Source organism: Barbus barbus, assembly GCF_936440315.1.
Source record: "Barbus barbus genome assembly, chromosome: 5".
Classification (NCBI taxonomy): domain Eukaryota; kingdom Metazoa; phylum Chordata; class Actinopteri; order Cypriniformes; family Cyprinidae; genus Barbus; species Barbus barbus.
In genome coordinates, this window is record NC_136733.1 from 13,621,228 (window position 1) to 13,640,785 (window position 19,558).

General features: G+C 36.6%; 1 protein-coding gene and 1 pseudogene across 2 annotated transcripts; one reads left to right on the forward strand and one right to left on the reverse strand.

The window, feature by feature from the left end:
• Nucleotides 1–3,050: 3,050 nt before the first annotated feature.
• LOC306870525 (tectonic-like complex member MKS1) lies at nucleotides 3,051–9,338 on the reverse strand (annotated as a pseudogene). The gene is made up of 9 exons (XR_013785815.1): nucleotides 9,130–9,338; nucleotides 8,650–8,777; nucleotides 8,512–8,564; nucleotides 7,402–7,517; nucleotides 6,392–6,489; nucleotides 6,148–6,278; nucleotides 3,510–3,657; nucleotides 3,332–3,414; nucleotides 3,051–3,243 (listed from the first exon to the last, which is right to left on the reverse strand). The product of XR_013785815.1 is annotated as a tectonic-like complex member MKS1 (transcript).
• Nucleotides 9,339–9,410: 72 nt separating this feature from the next.
• On the forward strand, nucleotides 9,411–18,959 carry LOC306869221 (rRNA methyltransferase 1, mitochondrial-like). Its single transcript, XM_079415892.1, has 6 exons — nucleotides 9,411–9,630; nucleotides 9,896–10,802; nucleotides 10,975–11,068; nucleotides 12,175–12,295; nucleotides 12,387–12,506; nucleotides 17,261–18,959. The coding sequence occupies exons 2-6, from the start codon at nucleotides 9,988–9,990 to the stop codon at nucleotides 17,302–17,304; spliced, it is 1,194 nt and encodes a 397-aa protein (XP_079272018.1). The 5' UTR covers nucleotides 9,411–9,630; nucleotides 9,896–9,987; the 3' UTR covers nucleotides 17,305–18,959.
• Nucleotides 18,960–19,558: the final 599 nt, after the last annotated feature.

Below are 19,558 nucleotides of genomic sequence, written 5' to 3' on the forward strand. Positions count from 1 at the left end.
CCAATGAACAACATCAGTTTGTTTGGAATGATGTAGTGTAAGTAGCCTAAATTAACTTTCGTTCGTCTTCGAAACCCAAAACAAAAGTTAATAAAATTCATATAAATCGAGTAGTTAATATGGAAGCCCTTTTGCCGGCCCTGAATAAAACATAAAAAAGATAATTGCGACTTTTTATCTCACAATTCTGACTTTTTTCCTCGCAATTGCGAATTTACATCTTGCAATTCTGTTTTTTTCCCCTCAGAATTGAGTCAAACTCACAGTTCTGACTTTTTTTGTATGTTTAACCAAAGTCTTCTGAAGAGACACAATCACAATCTTTTTTATTCAAAAATGCTTGTTTGATATGCAAGAACTAATGAAGCTTCCGTTTCTTATAATTGATGGGCTCTATGTATGTGTAAGTTTATATGTGAATATAAGTCTAAATTAAATCTATTCATCATATAAAAGCAATTGTGTCTCTTCAGAAGATTTGGCAATCTCACATTTTAATAACTTCTGTGTGGTGGGAAAGGTCCACGGATTTTAAAGATTCTTCATGGAACTGTACACCCTGACAAAGAACCATTTAAGAACCTTTATTTTTAAGAATGAAAATGGAGAACACTTCACACAGCAGCATGTTACACAAAGACCCTGCGCATTTCGCTTCACTTTACACATGGACAGGTGGTCTGAGGGACAGTGAGCTGTTTTAATCCGCCTGCCTGCCTCAAGGGCTGTGAACACAGGAGTGCTGATAGCTGACATTATGTTCTCACTATTTCCATCCAAATCAAATGAAGGCCATGTGATCATGCATGTCTTTTATGCAATGCTTTCAGCTCAAACTGTAGAGAACTAAGTAACTGTAATGAATCATATGACCGCCCTACCATGTTTTATGAAATGTGTGGCTCATGTTTATAGATTAGATGGTGCCCTCTGCTGTTCATGTGCTTGGCATGCACAGTACAGTGGTCTCACTGGGTGCATTAAGACTTTTGAGCAATTATGCAAGTCATTTGAGTAAATTTATAGCATACAAATCTATAGTTCCAAGTCTCAAGTTCACCAGACACAGATGTAGTTCATCACATTATAATCACGATCCACTAATATAAAAAAAAATGAAAATATCCAAATAATCCTCCTACATTTTAAAAGTATATCAAGTGTGAAATAACTGAAACACAGTGTTGGGGAAAGTTACTTTTAAAAGTAATGCATTACAATATTGCGTTACTCCCTGAAAAAGTAACTAATTACGTTACTTAGCTACTTTTTATGGAAAGTAATGCGTTACGTTACTTTTGCATTACTTTTTAAATATGAGCAGGGCTTGATTGTTTTTAATACAAGAAATTACATTAATACAAATGTAAAAGCCCTGTATCTTGTGAAGGAAAATTAAATTCACGTTTGTAAAGTAAAACTCAGGATAAGAAGGTTTAACACTCGTCGGCAATAAAAAAACAATGAAGCACAATTGTTAGTTTATCTAAAGTCATTTTTTCTCATTAGTATGGTTGAACTGGATCATCAAAGGTCAGCAGCAAAGACATTGGTTAATAAAATGGGATTAGATACATTTGTGTTGTTTAACATATTTAATTATTGCAGTTTGCGTCATATTCTGAGTTTGCATTTCACTGTTTTAATTCATTTTGATGAATACTAAATCTGTTTTTTGTGAGTGGGATGAATTCATACACATTCACATTTAGATCTATAGTAACAGCATGCTCACACAGCGCACTGTCAGTCAATAAATGGGGAAAAAGTAACGGAGTGTCTATTTACACTAAGTGCAAATAGCCCATCTTGTTGGCAAAGGCTATTTACGCTAACTCCGCCCACTAACGTGTGATTGGGTTAGTCAACAATAAAAAAAGCAGCTAGTTTATTTACAATAAGTAGTATAAATAGCAGAAAATCTTGCTATTTTAACAGTGTAAATAGAATCTATAGCTATTTGCACTTAGTGTAAATAGCATATCATTAAAAAATATTGCTATTTTCACTTGGTGTAAATAGAATCCATCGCTATTTGCACTTAGTGTAAATAGCATCTGTCACTAAAAAAATATGCTATTTGCTATTTACACTGTGTAAATAGCATCTATCGCTATTTACACTTAGTGCAAATAGCCGCTGCCAAAAAGTAACTGGCGTTACTTTTTTGAAAAAGTAACTCAGATATTTTCTTGTAAATTAAAAAGTAATGCGTTACTTTACTAGTTACTTGAAAAAAGTAATATTATTACGTAACTCGCGTTACTTGTAATGCGTTACCCCCAACACTGCTGAAACATAATAAATGTCTTTGTGTGAAAAACACATCTTTCAGTTTGTGAAACATTTTGCACAACTAGGGTCAGATTTAACCAGTGCAATGCCTCTTTTGGCATTAAAAAACTTTCAGGATTTTATTGCCAAAAGACCCACTGTGAAAAATTTGTGATGGAAAGGCATGAACACCTTTAAAATGGAAAGTTTTGGAGAACAGTATTTAAATAAATCATTCAATGTGATTTACTAGGGTTTGCGGTAGTGAATTTACTGATATTTGCACCATTATTTAATGCCCAAAACAAGCATGTCTTAACCCATTTTCTGCTTGACATTGCTGTGATTGTTACTAATTTGCTCTGGTCATCATTATGTGTTCTTTCATTAGCACATATCAGTAGATCACCCTCAGAACTTTCCACTCCCATCTGCACTTTTATGGGACTGTGAATTTGGATGGAATTTGGGCTAAATTTTCTTTGAAATTCCTCATTCTCGATAAGTTACCGAAGCAATCTGGTTTAGTTTTTACAAGAACCATGTTTTATTAAGTACATTTGGGGAAAGTAAAAGAAATAGTTAGAATTTACATACGTAATACAAGTAATACATAAAACACTAACTGAAAAATATTCAATACATTTCAAACTAAACAAAAATATTCTATACACCTATAAACACAAATACTGTGAACAGCATTATTACACATGCTCCATGTCTAATGTTCCTATGCAGAGTTTAATTGTGCAGAGGTGTTGATGAGATCTCTGGGTAAAGTCTAGGGAACAGCAACTAGGGAAAGTGAACAATTACCCTGGCAAGTGGCACTAATTAATAGCAATAAATGTCCTGAAGCTAGTCATCTTACCCAGAACATTATAGACAGAGCCCTGCTGACTGTGTCCGCCCAGCTGATCCAGAACAGTCTGCCTTCTTTTCTTCAGGGTGTTGGCATCAATAAAAGCCCTGAATAAAATACAACAAGCTCTTACAGTCTCAAAGGGGCAAAATAGTACTGCTGCAATCACAAAACGCTGTAATTGTGTTGGCCAACCTGGCATGCTGGATACAATTAAGAGTAAAGGTTACACTTCCAGTGGTTTGAGTGCGAAAGCCAAAGCGACTCAACCGCTCTCCCTAAAAATAGAAGCAAGAGAACATTAAATTGTTCAATTGAATTACTGGACAATGCTAGTGCAAATCTTTACAGCAGGAAATGTATAATAAGTCACCTTGAAAGTGCCAGGCACTCGAACATAACTGATGTCCTCGAGTTCAGGTGCTCCGCCGATGAAGAAGCATCTCAGTTCAGCCACCGTGCCAGACTGGAGGGGTCTCCATGTGTGGCAAGTCATCCTGTGATACCCTGAAAGCAAGTCACTATTAAACAAGCTGATACAAATATACCTAATATCACTTAGTTGTACAACATTTACTATAGTTCATTATATAAACATTGTCCTGAGTTTAAAATCTTGAATTGGAATGACATGTGACACAAGTACTTCATTGTGATTAATAAAGTGGATCACCCAGGCTGCATTTATTTGATCAAAATAACATTTTGTAAAAATATTATTACAATTTAAAATAAGAGTTTTCTATTTGAATATATTTTAGCAGCCATTATGCCATTACTCCAAGATGTTCAGAATTATAATAAAATGTGTTCAAATATATTTAAAAATGTATTTATACAGTGGCGGGAAAAAAAATATTTGATCCCCTGCTGATTTTGTACGTTTGCCCACTGACAAAGAAATGATCAGTCTATAATTGTAATGGTAGGTTTATTTAAACAGTGAGAAACAGAACAGCAAAAAAAAAAAAAATCCAGAAAAATGCATTTAAAAAATGTTATAAATTTATTTGCATTTTAATGAGTCAAATAAGTATTTGACCCCTTCGCAAAACATGACTTAGTACTCAAACTGTGGCACTGCCATCTGTAGCCATGAAATCATTTGAAAGACTGGTTTTGGCTTATCTGAAGGACATCACTGGTCCCTTACTGGACCCCCTGCAGTTTGCCTACAGAGCAAACAGGTCTGTGGATGATGCAGTCAACATGGGACTGCACTTCATCCTGCAGCATCTGGACAGACTTATGTGAGGATCCTGTTTATGGACTTCAGCTCTGCTTTTAACACCATCATCACGGAAACCCTACAGAATAAACTAACCTAGCCCCCCGTCCCCACCTCCGTTTCAGTGGATCACCAGCTTCCTGACAGACAGACAGCAGTTAGTAAAGCTTGGTAAATTCACATCCAGCACTCATACCATCAGCACTGGAGCTCCTCAGGGCTGCGTACTTTCCCCACTGCTCTTCTCCCTCTACACCAACGACTGCACCTCTAAAGACCCCTCTGTCAAGCTCCTGAAGTTTGCAGACGACACCACACTGATCGGCCTCATTCAGGATGGTGATGAGTCTGCTTACAGACAGGAGATTAAGGAGCTGGCTGTCTGGTACAGTCTTAACAACCTGGAGCTCAACACGTTCAAAACTGTGGAGATGATTGTGGACTTCAGGAGAAACCCCCCTGCTCTCCCCCCACTCACCATCATGAACAGCACTGTGACTGCAGTGAAGTCATTCAGATTCCTGAGCACCACCATCTCCCAGGACCTGAAGTGGGATATTCACATTGACTCCATTGTCAGAAAGGCCCAGCAGAGGTTGTACTTTCTTCGCCAGCTGAGGAAGTTCAACCTGCCACAGGAGCTGCTGAAACAGTTCTACTCTGCCATCATTGAATCCATCCTCTGCACCTCAATAACTGTCTGGTTCAGCTCAGCTACCAAATCTGACCTCAGAAGACTACAGAGAGTAGTCCGGACTGCTGAGCGAATCATTGGTACAACCCTCCCCACTCTCCAAGAAGTGAAGTGAAGTGAAGTGACATTCAGCCAAGTATGGTGACCCATACTCGGAATTCGTGCTCTGCATTTAACCCATCCAACGTGCACACACACAGCAGTGAACACACACACACCGTGAACATGCACCCGGAGCAGTGGGCAGCCATTTTATGCTGGAGCGCCCGGGGAGCAGTTGGGGGTTCGGTGCCTTGCTCAAGGGCACCTCAGTCGTGGTATTGAGGGTGGAAAGAGCGCTGGACATTCACTCCCCCCACCTACAATTCCTGCCGGCCCGAGACTCGAACCCGCAACCTTTGGATTACAAGGCCGACTCTCAAGAGCTGTACTTATCCAGAGTGAGCAAAAGGGCTGGTAAAATCACTCTGGACCCCTCACATCCAGCACACTCCCTCTTTGAACCGTTACAAACTGGTTGACGCTACAGAGCTCTGAGCACCAGAACGACCAGACACAGGAACAGTTTCTTCCCTCAGGCAATCCATCTCATGAACACTCAACAATAAATGTGGAACACACAACTATAATACATTATCCATTCACCACACTCACTTATTTTATTTTTATTTTATCATTTCTAATTTGCACATACTTGACCTGTACATACATAGTTGTCTATATTATATATTGTGTTTTTGCTGCTTTGCACATTGCCTATTTGGATATTTGTATGTTATTCTTTTATTATCTGTGTCCTGACCTGTTGCTGTCTTTCTGTTGCACTGTGGAACTTCTGTCACTACAACAAATTCCTTGTATGTGTAAACATACTTGGCCAATAAAGCTCATTCTGATTCTGATAAAAAAAAAAAAAGGTTAGTTTAATTTTAAGGGTAAGATAGAGTGGAAAATAGTGATAAAAAAAAAAAAAATAAAAAAAAAAACCAACAACCTTCAAATGCATTATTAATGGCCCTCCGGTCAAATAAATTATAAGAAAATGTATGATATGTTTAAGTGGATAAAGAAGAGTATCGTCACACTTACTTCCCTGAAGGCCCAAGATCTCCCATGATGTACTGTACATGGTCTGCACTGGTGTGTTGATATGACGGTTCTTTATGAACTCCTCCGAAGGCTCCCGTGTAATTAAACGGGACTTGGGAACATTAGACTCTCTTAATTGTGTAAAAAAATACAGGTGAACCTCCTTAACTTTACAAATATGATAAAGGCTTTACAGAAAACCACCTTACAGGCAACTATACTATATACTTCTAGGTACACTTACACAGGACGTCTCTCTTGTCTCCTGTGTCTAACGTTAGCCATGCGTTCTGCTAAAAAGTTTGGTGTAGGCTGAGCTGGGATCAACAGACTCTGAGCTTGCTGTCAATACAATCACAACTTCAGAAAACTGTAAAAACATATGCAGCCTATACATCCATTGGTGAATCTCACCAAACCCGTCAAAACCGTGTCTGGGTCATATCTAACACCAAATAATTCATTATTTATTAAATAAATAAGACATTTTAATTAGCTTAAAGAAAATGAAGCCTAATTTCGAAATATTAAGATTCTGTATTGTGATATTTTCATGACAATTCTTAATTTCTCACACTCTCTTTTGGCGGGAAAACCTATTCCATTCCAATTGACTTTCATTATATCGACAAAAATAATACAATGCAAGTCATTGAGAACTGAAACTGTTTGGTTATTAGCATTCTTCAAAATAGTGCTGTGCAACGAATAATCGCATCCAAAATAAAAAAAATTGTTTACATAATATATGTGTGTGTACTGTGTATATTTATTATGTATATATAAATAAACACATAAGCAGTATATATTTTGAAAATATTTACATGTATATGTTTTTTGATATAATTAATATTATATATAAATATATTTAATTTATAAACAACATTTTTCTTAAATATATCCATGCATGTGTGTGTGTATTTATATATACACATAATAAATACACACAGTACACACACATATTTTGTAAACTAAAACTTTTATTTTGGATGTGATTAATCGTTGCACAGCACTACAAAATATCATTTTTTGTGTTCAGCAGAAGAAATAAATGCTTACAGGCTTGGAATGACATGGGGGTGAACAAATGATGACAGATTTTCATTTTTGGGTGGACTATCCCTTTAATGCTCCTAAAATTATGCTTGATTTTCTTTATACAAAATAAAATGAATAAAATAAAATTTTGTGGTGAAATATGACCTGGGTATGTTTTTGTCAGGTTTATAAAAGAAAATGGTAGACTCAACTGACCTCTTCCCATTTGGAGAAGCGATCAAGGTCTGTGTAGGTAAAAATGCGCTGGTTTTGTCTTCTTTTGGATCTTTCGTTTGACAATTTGACTCTGTTTTATAAAGGTCCACTTCATACTGCATATGAATAACAAAGCAGAACTCATCAGATACACTATGAAAACTGACTATTTAGTATAGGGTGACCAGATGTGCTCGTTTTCTGGGGACAGTCCCAGTTTTTGGTGTTTTGCCCTCGACTGGAGCTGTTCCAGTTTAACAGCATGTTCAAAACAGTCCACAGATACAATGCAAAAAAGCCTGACCAACGTATAGCCAGCCGGTTATCAGAGCAATCATATAGTGATTATTTTCAAATTTGGCTGCAAACTACACTGATTACTTGTTCATGCACTGCTACTTCAGTCAAAAAGAACTTAACCTTGTTGACAGCAGAGCACTATTATCATCAATGACCAAAAGAGACAAAAAACAACAACAACAACAACAACAAAAACAGCTAAACATTAACACCTGCAACAGTTACATTTGCAGAAAACACACGTTGTGCTCAAAACTAGTCTAAAATGCAAAACAATAAGCCTAATTAAGGATAGGAGTCATTTCCATTCACAAACAAAGTACCATTTGAAAAGTTAATGAAAGTGATGAAAGTAAATGAAAGTATTAAGTACCGTACAATTAGAAAATGTTTAAAATATTTCTTTATCATATGTTCTTATATAATGTGTTTTTGTAAAGTCAGAATTTAAGTATAATATTGTTTTGCACTTCTTGCTATTCACAGTGGTTACTATTAACTATTTGCATAGAGTGATTTTTGGTGAATTAAAACCAGTACAAGAATAACAGTAATAAAGCTAATATAAGAATAATTATTAATTTGAATAAAAGCACAGGGAACAATTAAACAAAAACATTGTATTATCTCTATTTTTACAAAAACTGCATTGTCCCAATTTTTTTTTTTTTTGTAATTTTTAAATAATAACAATTGAGATTTCAATGATATTTTGACCACATAAATAGGAAATGTCCCCGGTTCCTATTTTTTAAATCTGGTCACCTTAATTTAGTAGCGCACACAGCTTTGCCCTCACTAGTGGCCTACCTGACTGAAGAACTTCTCTTGCCAACCAACCACGAGTTCCTCCGCATCAATGGCTGTTAGAAAGAGAAAGAAAAAATTATTATCCACCATATGCCAGGGAATTGTGGAGACAGGTTTATATCAGCATCCTTCACATACTGGAAGCTGCTTGTGTCTGAGAGCTGAAGGTGTCCAGTTCTATAACTCCTCTCTCCTGCTGAGAAAGCACTTGCTGATGGAGATGTTGAGACAGAGCAGCTGTGGAGGTCACATGCTGTATGCACACTCTAAAACAGAAACAAAACAGTAACAGTAATATGTAATACATGTTGTTTTGGGGCATATTTGGGACTTGGTGTGTCATGTACAGTAAATATAGTGGTACATGGACTTGGTCAGGAATCATTCAGGAAACATGGTAGAAAACTTTTTTAAAAAGTAGTATGGCAGTACACTTAAGTGTAAGATAGGCCTTCTATGCTACTTTAATATATATCATGGAACTGAAATTCATACCTATTTGCATTGTGCTACAAGTTAGAATACAATGGTACTAGACATGGTAAAGACATTTGGTGCATTTAATAGTGTGTAAACGATTATTATAGCTGTCCAGTACACTCAGGCAACGACACTTACCGTATTCGTAAGTTTTTAACTGCATCTCGGGAACGGTAACGTTAAACACCGAGTCTCCGGTGTCGGTGCACCAACCGTCGGCCATATCTGACACTTTGGCCTCAAAAGACAGAAGAGTTTAGCTTTAATGTATCATTTGCACACCAAGCATGAACAAGGATAAGCAGCTTTAACTGATTTACTTCTTAATGCTATGCTCCGGTAGGAAGTTTATACTACACATCAGAGTGTCTCGTTGCATAGTAACACACCAACGTTACCGGTAGCAGCCGGAAGTGAATGCTCGGTGCGGATATAACTGCCCTGTTCTCAGATCAGCTAGCGTTGCTCTTTGACTCGGTACACAGAAACAGGACCGATTACTTTTGCTGATCTGGGAGCGGAAGTGAATGTAAACACACTCCGCGCTTCACATTTGACCACTGCCCGTGAAATGAAAGCTGTTCCACGTGGTTGTGTTTGTTGTTGAAAAACGAATATAGCGGATTAGATAAGCCTGAGGTCAGTTCTTTTTATATTAACGTTATAAGTTACATATCACTCGGCTAATATTGAAAATTCTGCTTTGTTTAATGAGCATACAGTGTTGCTGGTGCTTTAATTTTGAAGGGCACCGTAGCCTTTTGGTTAGCAGCAGCGTCAACACTATTTTTCATTAATAATTTCTTTTTTATATATATAAATAACAAATGTTTTGATAAAAGCAACATAAAGCGTTGAAATGAACGTCTAAAACCTAATTTTCTTCTCTTTTCTTGTTTCCCAGCTGTTGTTCAGCTAATTTTGCTTGTCAGTCAAATCTGTCCAGTTTACAAGTGCCCAAAACGGCTTTAAAACCAGCTGTTTATTAAGGCATATATGAGCAAGTTATTAAAAGCAAATATGCAGGCATGGAAAACAAGTATCCAAGTATTCCTAACCTCCAGTCGAACTTGGAATAGATATAGTTGCTGTTTGGTAGGGCTAAAGGAATTATATTTGACACCTTTCACACAATCTGCAGCCTATAGTTGCACAAGAGCACTTTTTTGTCCAAGAGACAGTGTTTCAAAGTCAGGTGAGAGATTTACCTCTAGCAAACTCAAAAAGACATTTGTGTCTAAGCAGCATAAATATGCTGCTACTAGAGATGAGATTTCCAGATCAACAAAAACACAGAAGGGAAAAGTGTCATCTGAGCTTCAGAAAGTGAGGTTTGAGGATTTCAGTGAGTCAGAAAGCGGATGGATTTTGAGGCATATCCTAAAAGAATCGGAGTTAAATGAAAATAAACAATTAGAGATTGTGTTCGGCGTGGCCCCATGTTTGCTGGCCCTCACTCAAAGTAGGAGGAAGCTGAGTCGTCTCTTTGTGAAGAACGGTGAAGGGCCGCAGAGAGACACGATTTTGAGGGTCTGTCAGGAGGCTGTCAAACGGGGCGTGCAGATACAGAGAGTCAGTAAGCAAACACTTGATAAGATGTGTGGTGGTAAGGTGCACCAGGGGTTGTGTCTGCAGGCAAGTCCTCTTGGGTTTATCACTGAGAAAAAAACAATAAGATCTCATGAGGTGAAGAATCACAGGGCATTATGGCTGGTTTTGGATGGAGTGCAGGATCCGATGAATCTTGGTGCTATTTTGCGGTCTGCATATTTCCTGGGAGTGGATCGAATAGCCAGCAGCATTCATAACAGGTGGAGTTAAAAGAGACATTTGTGTTTAATTCTTTATAACATTGTTTAATGGAATATTAACCATTGTTTATTTGGTCATGTATTTTGTTAATGATTAAATTAAAATGTGTTTTACATAAAACTTTGTATTAACCATTGACATGTGCTTGTGATTATTTGTTGTCTTTGTTAGCTGTCCTCTGACGCCCACTGTGAGTAAAGCCAGTGCTGGTGTGATGGAGGTCATGGAGGTGTTTGGCTACGGCAACTTGAAAGATATGATTAAGGTCTGGAAGCTGATCCCTGATTTGGAATTTCAATGGGATTTACATGTTTAGACGTAGGCCAGATGTTCAGATATTAGATATGTATCAGATTTAAAACCTCATATGGAAGTGGCTCAGAATGGATGCAAAAAATTGGATCTTGTGCAGATTTTTATGTTTACGATCTGTGTCACATGCAAGTAAAAAAAAACGTTTTTTTTTGTGCCAGTGTAAACGTAGACTAAGTTTCCATTTGTAGCCAGTAGAGGGCAGTTAAATAACACAAATGTGGTTTAACTCATGGTTTTACAATTTGGTCCAGGTGGCCATAGCGATTGATTGATTGAGATTATTATTTATTAGCAATGCTAATTAATCAAAATCAACAATTCTGAGCCCAAACAAATTGATGAATACATGTTCAAGTGTTATTGCAGTGAATTCCATCAGGTAATTACTAGTGCTACTAATACTAATTATATAAAAAAATATATAATTATTGTTTTTTACTGCAAAGCAACACAATTATTAAGAAAAGCACATTTCATTTTAGGCCAAAAAAAATCGGAAAGAAGTTCCATAAAATGTTGTTTCAGGGTAACAAATAAAAACAAAAACTGTAAATTGTTTTGTTAAAAAAATACAGTGACACTGCAAAAGCATACATGATAAACTTTTATGCTATCACTATATTTTTCTTACATATTTTTTAATATTGTATTAAAATGTAGAGCTTATAGTTCAGGAAGGGGCAATTTGCAAGAGGTTCATCTTACTTAAAAAGTAAAAAAAAAGACTATATTGGGGAAAAATATAAAGAAATGCAGATGAAATTAAGAAAAAAATATTAATTCTGTGAAATGTTGTCAAAAGTAAGACAAAATAGAACATTATTCCTTTATTGATTTTGCAACTTAATTGAGTTATGAAACAGGATTTCATAATAAAATAATCTTTTTTTTCAATTATAGTGAATGGAGAATCCCATCTGTAGCATATAGAGGGCAGTTAAAGAAAACTGTTGAGGTTTAGACTGTTTGCCTAGTCCTTTTGAGGAACATCTCATACTCAATCATCAGGATTTCCATTGTTTAATAGCTATAACCAAATTTTTCTTGACATTATAGGTGAAAGCGGAAGAAGGTTGGCAAGTAGTTGGTACTGTTGGGTTAGAGGAATGCAGTCCTCAGTCCACAGTTATGCCATGTTCAGATTTCAAGATGTCCAGACCTACACTACTGTTAATGGGTAACAGCAAGTTTGTGTTCAAACATATTTGTACTGATAATTGTTGTGTTTTCTTTGCGTTACACTGGTCTGTCTGTGTGTGTGCTATCAGGTGGAGAGGGTGACGGTCTGTCTCCAGAACTGCGTCAGATGTGTGATGTCCTGCTCACCATCCCTCCACGCAGAAACCTCCACCCTGGAGTAGAATCACTCAATGTGTCTGTAGCCACAGGTATGTTTATATAAGTAAATATTGTTCTAAATTACTGGTAACCTCAAAATCTATTTGTTAGAAATTAACCACAGCTCAGGATAAGTGACGTTTAAATGAATTGAAATAAAAAAAACTAATGAAAACATCAATGTTTATTTTTAATTAATGCCTCTGCAGACATTGGAATGATATCTGCCAGATATCTTTATTCACTTTTAGGAGGCAAGTGTTAGTGAATGTGTTGCTGATGTGAGGTAGTTTTTTATAAAAAAAAAAATAAATAATACAAATAAATAGCTGCAAGCAGCAATTACCAGGGTTCAAGCACTTTAAGGCATTTAAGCACATAAGGAAAAAGACATTAAATATTATTACAGAAATGTTTTTATTTTATTTTATGACTGTTATAGCACAGGGGCCTGTTCCATAAAACACGTTTATCAAATAAGCCAGGTTTATTTCAGTTAGTCTGACTTATTGTCAGTTGATTTGGTTCAAAATAAATCAGACTAACTGAAATAAGCCTGACTTATTTGGTAAACTTGTTTTATGGAACAGGCCCCAGCTGTGGTCTGATCGCCCTAAAACTTTGCTTGCTTGTTTAGAATCATCTGTGGCATGTGCTCACCAGGTTTCGTGAAGTTTTGAGCTTTTGTTTAGGCTTTTGGATATATTTGGACAGGCTTTTATAAACGACCCCGTTATAGCTTCCTAAGGGTAAATTTCAATATTTCTTTGATAATTATTGACTTTGAGAGTCCAGAGAATTGTACAGCAGTGGTTTTTTTTTCCAGATTTAGAGAATAACCTAGGACTAGATCGCAAAAGTAGGTTTTTTCCATCTTCTCCATCATTTAACATACGATTTTATTGACAGCAGTGGTTCTAGAGGCAAAGTTGTTCGGAATGAGGAGGTCAATCATATAATGCAAATATTGTGTGTATGTGTGAAAAAATGCGCAATATTCAATCGTGTACACCAGGGGTAGACAACGTCGGTCCTGGAGTGCCGATGTCCTGCAGATTTTAGCTCCAACCCTGACAAAAACCTCACCTGTCTGTAACCCTAGTAATTCGGAAGACCTTGATTAGCTTGTTCAGGTGTGTTTGATTAGGATTGGAGCTAAACTCTACAGGACAGCGGCACTCCAGGACCGACGTTGCCTACCCCTGGTGTACACCCTTGAAAAATACGATATTGCCCCCCAGTAGCTGATTTGGTGCTGATTTCAGATCGACCTCCGTTAACCTTGACTAATAGGTGCTCAAAGTTCATCGGCCAATGGCAGCCATTTTTTTTACATACCCAAATGTCCTTATAGATGCTTGTGGCATTTTGGGCCAAGACGTACTGATTTTCATGTTGATGGGATAAACGGTTGCGTAGTTATGTCCATATTTAGTATTTTCCCTCTTATAGCGCCACTAAGTGGCCAAACTCCACAACGTTTTTCATGGGACCTCAGATTGAGCTCTTATATAAGTGTTCTGAGTTTAGCGAAGATATCTCAGTCCGTTCAAAAGTAATAGCCATATTAGTAAAAGCGGCCCTGCCCGTTTTGGCATCCCTTTACAACGGAGAGTCGAAAGTACAGCTTTTTTTTTTTTTTGATAATTATTGATATTCACTCTCCAGACAAATAGTTCTAGTTCGCAAAAGTAGTTTTTTTCAAAAAATCCAAATTACTTGACAGTTTTGCCAGGGTGACAGCCGAATCCGAGGGGTGCGCTTTGGCCGACGTAAGACAATTGAGCCTGCGATGAACAGTTTAGGAGTTAAGGCCCTGATATACTTCAAATGAAATCGAAGAACGAACTGATATGACGTAATTTCAAACAAAATCAGGCTGAAACGAAGTTGAGTTCGTTTCGGCAGTTCGAAACAGCTCACCAAAGCGAACTTTCCGGGGGAGTTTGTTTTGGCTCCTAAACACCTTTGAGCTACCATTGGTTCATGGCGATTACGCAATCGGTGAGTGTGTTCTGGAACTCCTCCTTCTTTGATACAATTTTTTTTTTTTTCCCGGTTCATTTCTCATTCAACAAAGGTCAGGCAGGGCAACTACATCTCCAAGTCACTAGCAACATAAATACACTGTGTCGAATAGCTGAGCTGCCACAAATATATCCTCACCTGTACAATCGGTCGCTGGAAGACTTGAAAGATTCAGAGAAAGCATTTAATTCCTAGAAAGAAATTGCAACGACAAGCGTCGACGACCCGGAGTTATGCAAAAAGCAATGTAGAGAAACATCTGATGCGAATTTTCCAAAGCCATGAAAAGAATGAAATGAAAGAGTAAAGATATAAGGTAGCAAGTACCAAATACATGTGTTTCAAATAAATGTTACACCATACAGCTGCTGCTGTTGTTGTTTCAGTGAGCAAATTTAAAAGGTATAAAATAAATTAAATGACAAAAGAACATACAATAATAAACCTTTGTTTTTATCAAATTATGACAACACACAAAATAAAAAAAACTTACAATAATTTATCCAGTTTAATAAAAGGCCTAGATACACCTTCATGGCATCGTTGTTGTGTTTAGGGCAGACGCGTGAGCCACACGTTTTCACATTAATCTACAGCCCACCTCCAGCAGCGCGGGGGTGTTGGAATGTTCGAAAACAGTATACCGTCACCCAGCCTTTTCGAACTTTGTTTGAAGTAGTGTTGTCAAAAATATCGATATTTCGATAAATATCGATACTGAAATATCTGAACGGTACCAATATTAATTTCCCGAAGTATCGATACACCGATACTAGCCGAGCTGTCACTTTCACTTCTCTCCAAAGGCGCGTGGACAAGCACCACACGTGACCGCACTCGTCTCCTTCGCTCTGGTTAAATAGCAAAAGTGAAGTGAATAGAAAGATGACTGCTCTGGTTGTTAAAGAACACAGCAGGAGCGCTATCTGTGGGGATCTATGATCTCCGCGATGCAGAGAACGCGCACGGAATCCAGTCATAAAAACTGAATTTACAGTTTAACGCGGAATGTCACGGAATTTGTCAAAGTTTGGATGAGTTAATCAAAAGTAGGTCATTACACTTAAATCAAATCGCGATATGGACTAGTATCTGTAAATATTAAGCTGCAAAAGTGGATTTAAATATGAATCCTGCATGTTCTGTGAATGTGCAGTTTTGTTTACTAATGTGGCGCTCGCGGTGATTTCAGCGTCTGCCGTCTCAATGAGGACATAAATACATCAACAATATCTCCAGAACTGATCTGAAAGCCACTTTACGAGCATTTTACCATTTAATTTGAGTAAAATTAGCATCATATCATACACACACAGAACTTTACAAGTATTCACGGCAACCCGTCAAAATAAAAGTTCGGTTTAACTTTTCTTAAAAGCCTATTAAAGACCGTGTGCCAGAAATAGGCTATATTACTATTATTTAGTAGAATGTACATAATACTACTACTTACTACTACTGTTGATTTTTTTTAAAGAAATAATCACAAAATATTTTAATTTTAATAGTAAATCCCCTTCATTTGCCAAAAATGTAAATGTTTAATTTTCATTAATTCAAATATAAATGAATTAAAATTGTTTTATGCCTTCATCTGATATCCAGTAAAATTTAAATACACAACACAGAATTTCTGAGGGGGAAAACACATTTCATAAGGCTATTGTAAGAATAAATAAAAATTGTTTGTATGCATTCAAATAATAGACATGCTAAAACACAGAATTTGGTAACAATAAAACATAAGGTGAGAAAAAAAAACATTTCATACGGCCCTAAACGTGTCATTTTTGTTACACTTTTAATAAATTAAATGTTAAATTGTATAATTTTCATGATTTGAATGAATTAGACATGCTTTTAGATTAATAGCATTTAATTTGACCATTAAAAAAAAGAGTCCAGAAAAATTCAAATGGAAAAAAACGGAATCCAGAAAAATTAAAATGGAAAAAATTGAATGTAGAAAAAAATAAAACGGAATTTGGGGAAAAATAAAACGGATTTCATAGGGCCCTATATCTGGAAATATTTTGGTTATGAAGCAAATGAGAATATCAACAAATAGAACTTTGGATTTTAATTAGTACATGTATTAGTAGACGTTAGTTTCAATTAACATTTAATTAAGATTAATAAAAGATTAATAAATAAATCCAACAAATGCAGTACCTCAAGACATTTTTTTGTTCATGTAAAATATACCGCATGTTCTCGACTTGTCACATTTATCTTTAAATTAAAAAAATTACCCCCTTAATATTGTGGCAGTTTTTTTCACCGTGGTATCGAAAATGGTATCGAATATCGATATTTTTCAAGGTATCGTATCGAAGTTAGAAATTCCAGTATCGTGACAACACTAGTTTGAAGTATATCAGGGCCTTTATGAGCAATTTCGTACTTTTGATCGCTGTAGCACCCCCGTCAGGCCGACTGGAGCGAGCCTTGGTGACGTTGTAGATGGTGTGAGTACTACCTTCCCTCCAAGTTTCAAGTCTCTATGACGATTTAGGGTTTAGTCTGCTCGATCAGTTTTACGTGGAAATGGCTGATCCTTGGTCATTCTAACAATTACAATAGGGTTTCTGCGCTATGTACTTGAACCCCTAAAAACAATATAGAAAAAAAGGTTTATTTTAAACAGTTAACCAGATTTAATTGAATTTCAGGACACCATTAATATAGATAAATGAAATATATTGATTGTTAAATGCATAATGCATTTTGTTCAGTTGCTCTCTTTTAATGTGTTGCTGATTTTTCCGTTTCCCAGGCATTCTGCTGCACTCTCTTCTGTCCACACGCACAGGAAGCTGATGATGATGGCAACAACAACAAGGCAGCAGCATTATTTACTCAGACGTCTCTCATTAGCCCCCTACAGTGATTAATGACTGGATTACTTCATCAATTAACAGTCTGAGAGTCTGGAGAGTCTCATTGATCAGATAAAGTGAGGCTGTAGATGCATTCTGGACCAGTTACTGACTATGACCACCTTGTTTAAGACAAGACCTGCACTACACAGGGTCACTAGGGGAAAACATGCTTTTATAAACAGAGGTTTAATGTTTAATTATTCATTTTCTTCATCAAGGATGTTAGTTCATGTGCTTTAACACTGTAAACATTTGTTACATGCAGATTGATACAGTTATGCTAATTTTATTTAGAATAAATATTGAATATTTATTACTTAAAACAAGAATGCTCAATAATAATTAACTGTATTTGAAACAGCATGGATTAAACAGTACTACCACACACACAAAATTGTAGGCTAACAGCAGTGTGTTGTGGGATGCAGAATTTTCACAGTGTGGTCTAATTTTATTGCTTATTTTGGCAAATGTAGGAGGTGATCCAGGTATTTTATGTCTAGAGTAAAAATGGGTCTCACTTTATTGTAACCGTAACTATTACGTACTTGCACCAAAAAATAAGTACAATGTACTTGTTTTCATATTGTATTTCAAGACACTTTTGCTGCTTTTGAGGTGGGATACGGGTAAGGTTAGGGACAGGTTAGGTGGTATGGGTAGGTTTAAGGCTCGGTTAAGGTGAAAGGAATGGGCCAATAGTGTAACTAAATAATTACAGATGTAATTACATTCAGGTATTTTTAAAAAATCTAAGTACAATGTAAAAACATGAATGTACACAATAAGTGCATTGTACCATTCATTTAAATGTAAGCACACAGTACTTAAGGCCATTTAATATAAAGTGGGACCTAAAAAGGTTACATTTTCAGTGTGCACTGCAGCCTATACATGTATATACACTGCAGAAATAGAGCAAGTTCCATCCAGTCAGCAGGTGGCACTGCATATATATATAAATTAGGAGGTGAACATTTAGTTTTTTCTGTTACAATTAAGATGAGGGATTGACACAAAGATGCTGGTGCTAGACCAGTAACATCTAATAGCGTTTGCGTAAAGTTCACTGAATGGATATCTCACACCTCCATTTCCCTTCATGCTTCACAGCGAGATGCTGACTGCAGGTTATGGACCAAGATGGTTTACAATTAAAATAAAATGTACACGATTGGCACGCCTGCGGGGAGCAGGACAGGACGATTAAGCTGCTAATACTATAGACAGTTAGACCTCGCTTTAATTTTATCCATAGCTGCAGGGGAGAGGGAGATATGAGATGAGATTGAATGTAATGAAGCACTCTATTGTTTTTACAGGGAAGAATGATCTGAAGGTCTTTGTGACAGGAACAACTATCTGCTGATGTGCCTCACAAAACAACCAATTTGTTAATCTCTCCTATAGTTGAATGGACAGATATGTGTATTCTTTAATAGTAGTAACCACAACAGGCAATTTAGACCACTGATTTTGTGTCTGTTTTGGCTTTAAGCCAGAGATGCATTTAAAGAGTCTGGGGACAGTTTTTACATTTCATTATAGCAGAGTTTCATTGCATTTCCTGTGCATTTTGATTACATTTTATTCAAATTAGGTTGCTACATTTATTTTGTTACTGATTTAATTGCTTTGGAGGAGAACTGAGGCTCTTAAGGTTATGTCATAGTCTACTGTTGAGTGTTTCTCAGATACATAAAAAATATGACACACATAATATATATATATATATATATATATGGGTAGTTGGCATATCAACGTCCTATTGTGTGAAAAAACCCTCTCTCATGCTATTTGTAACTAAGATTGAAGATATATTTTTCTCATGTTATTTGTAAGATTTTTTTCTACATTTTTGCTATGTCACACATATATATATGTATGTGTATGTATTGTGACGAGTCGGCTGCCTCCCCCCTGTCCATCATCACCACCCCGTCCCATATTCGCCGCCCTTCACCAGGCTCCCGACAGGAGTGGGTGTGTGAGAGAGGAGGGGCGCTGAAACAGCCAGGACACTTTTCCCCCTTTGGACACTTTATTTTAATATGTTGTTTAATAAAAACCTCTCCGAGGCTTGACGCCACGCCCACTGTGTCTGTCGTTGGCTCCTCCCGCCACAGTATATATATGTATGTGTATATATATATATATATATATATATATATATGTGTATATAAATATATATA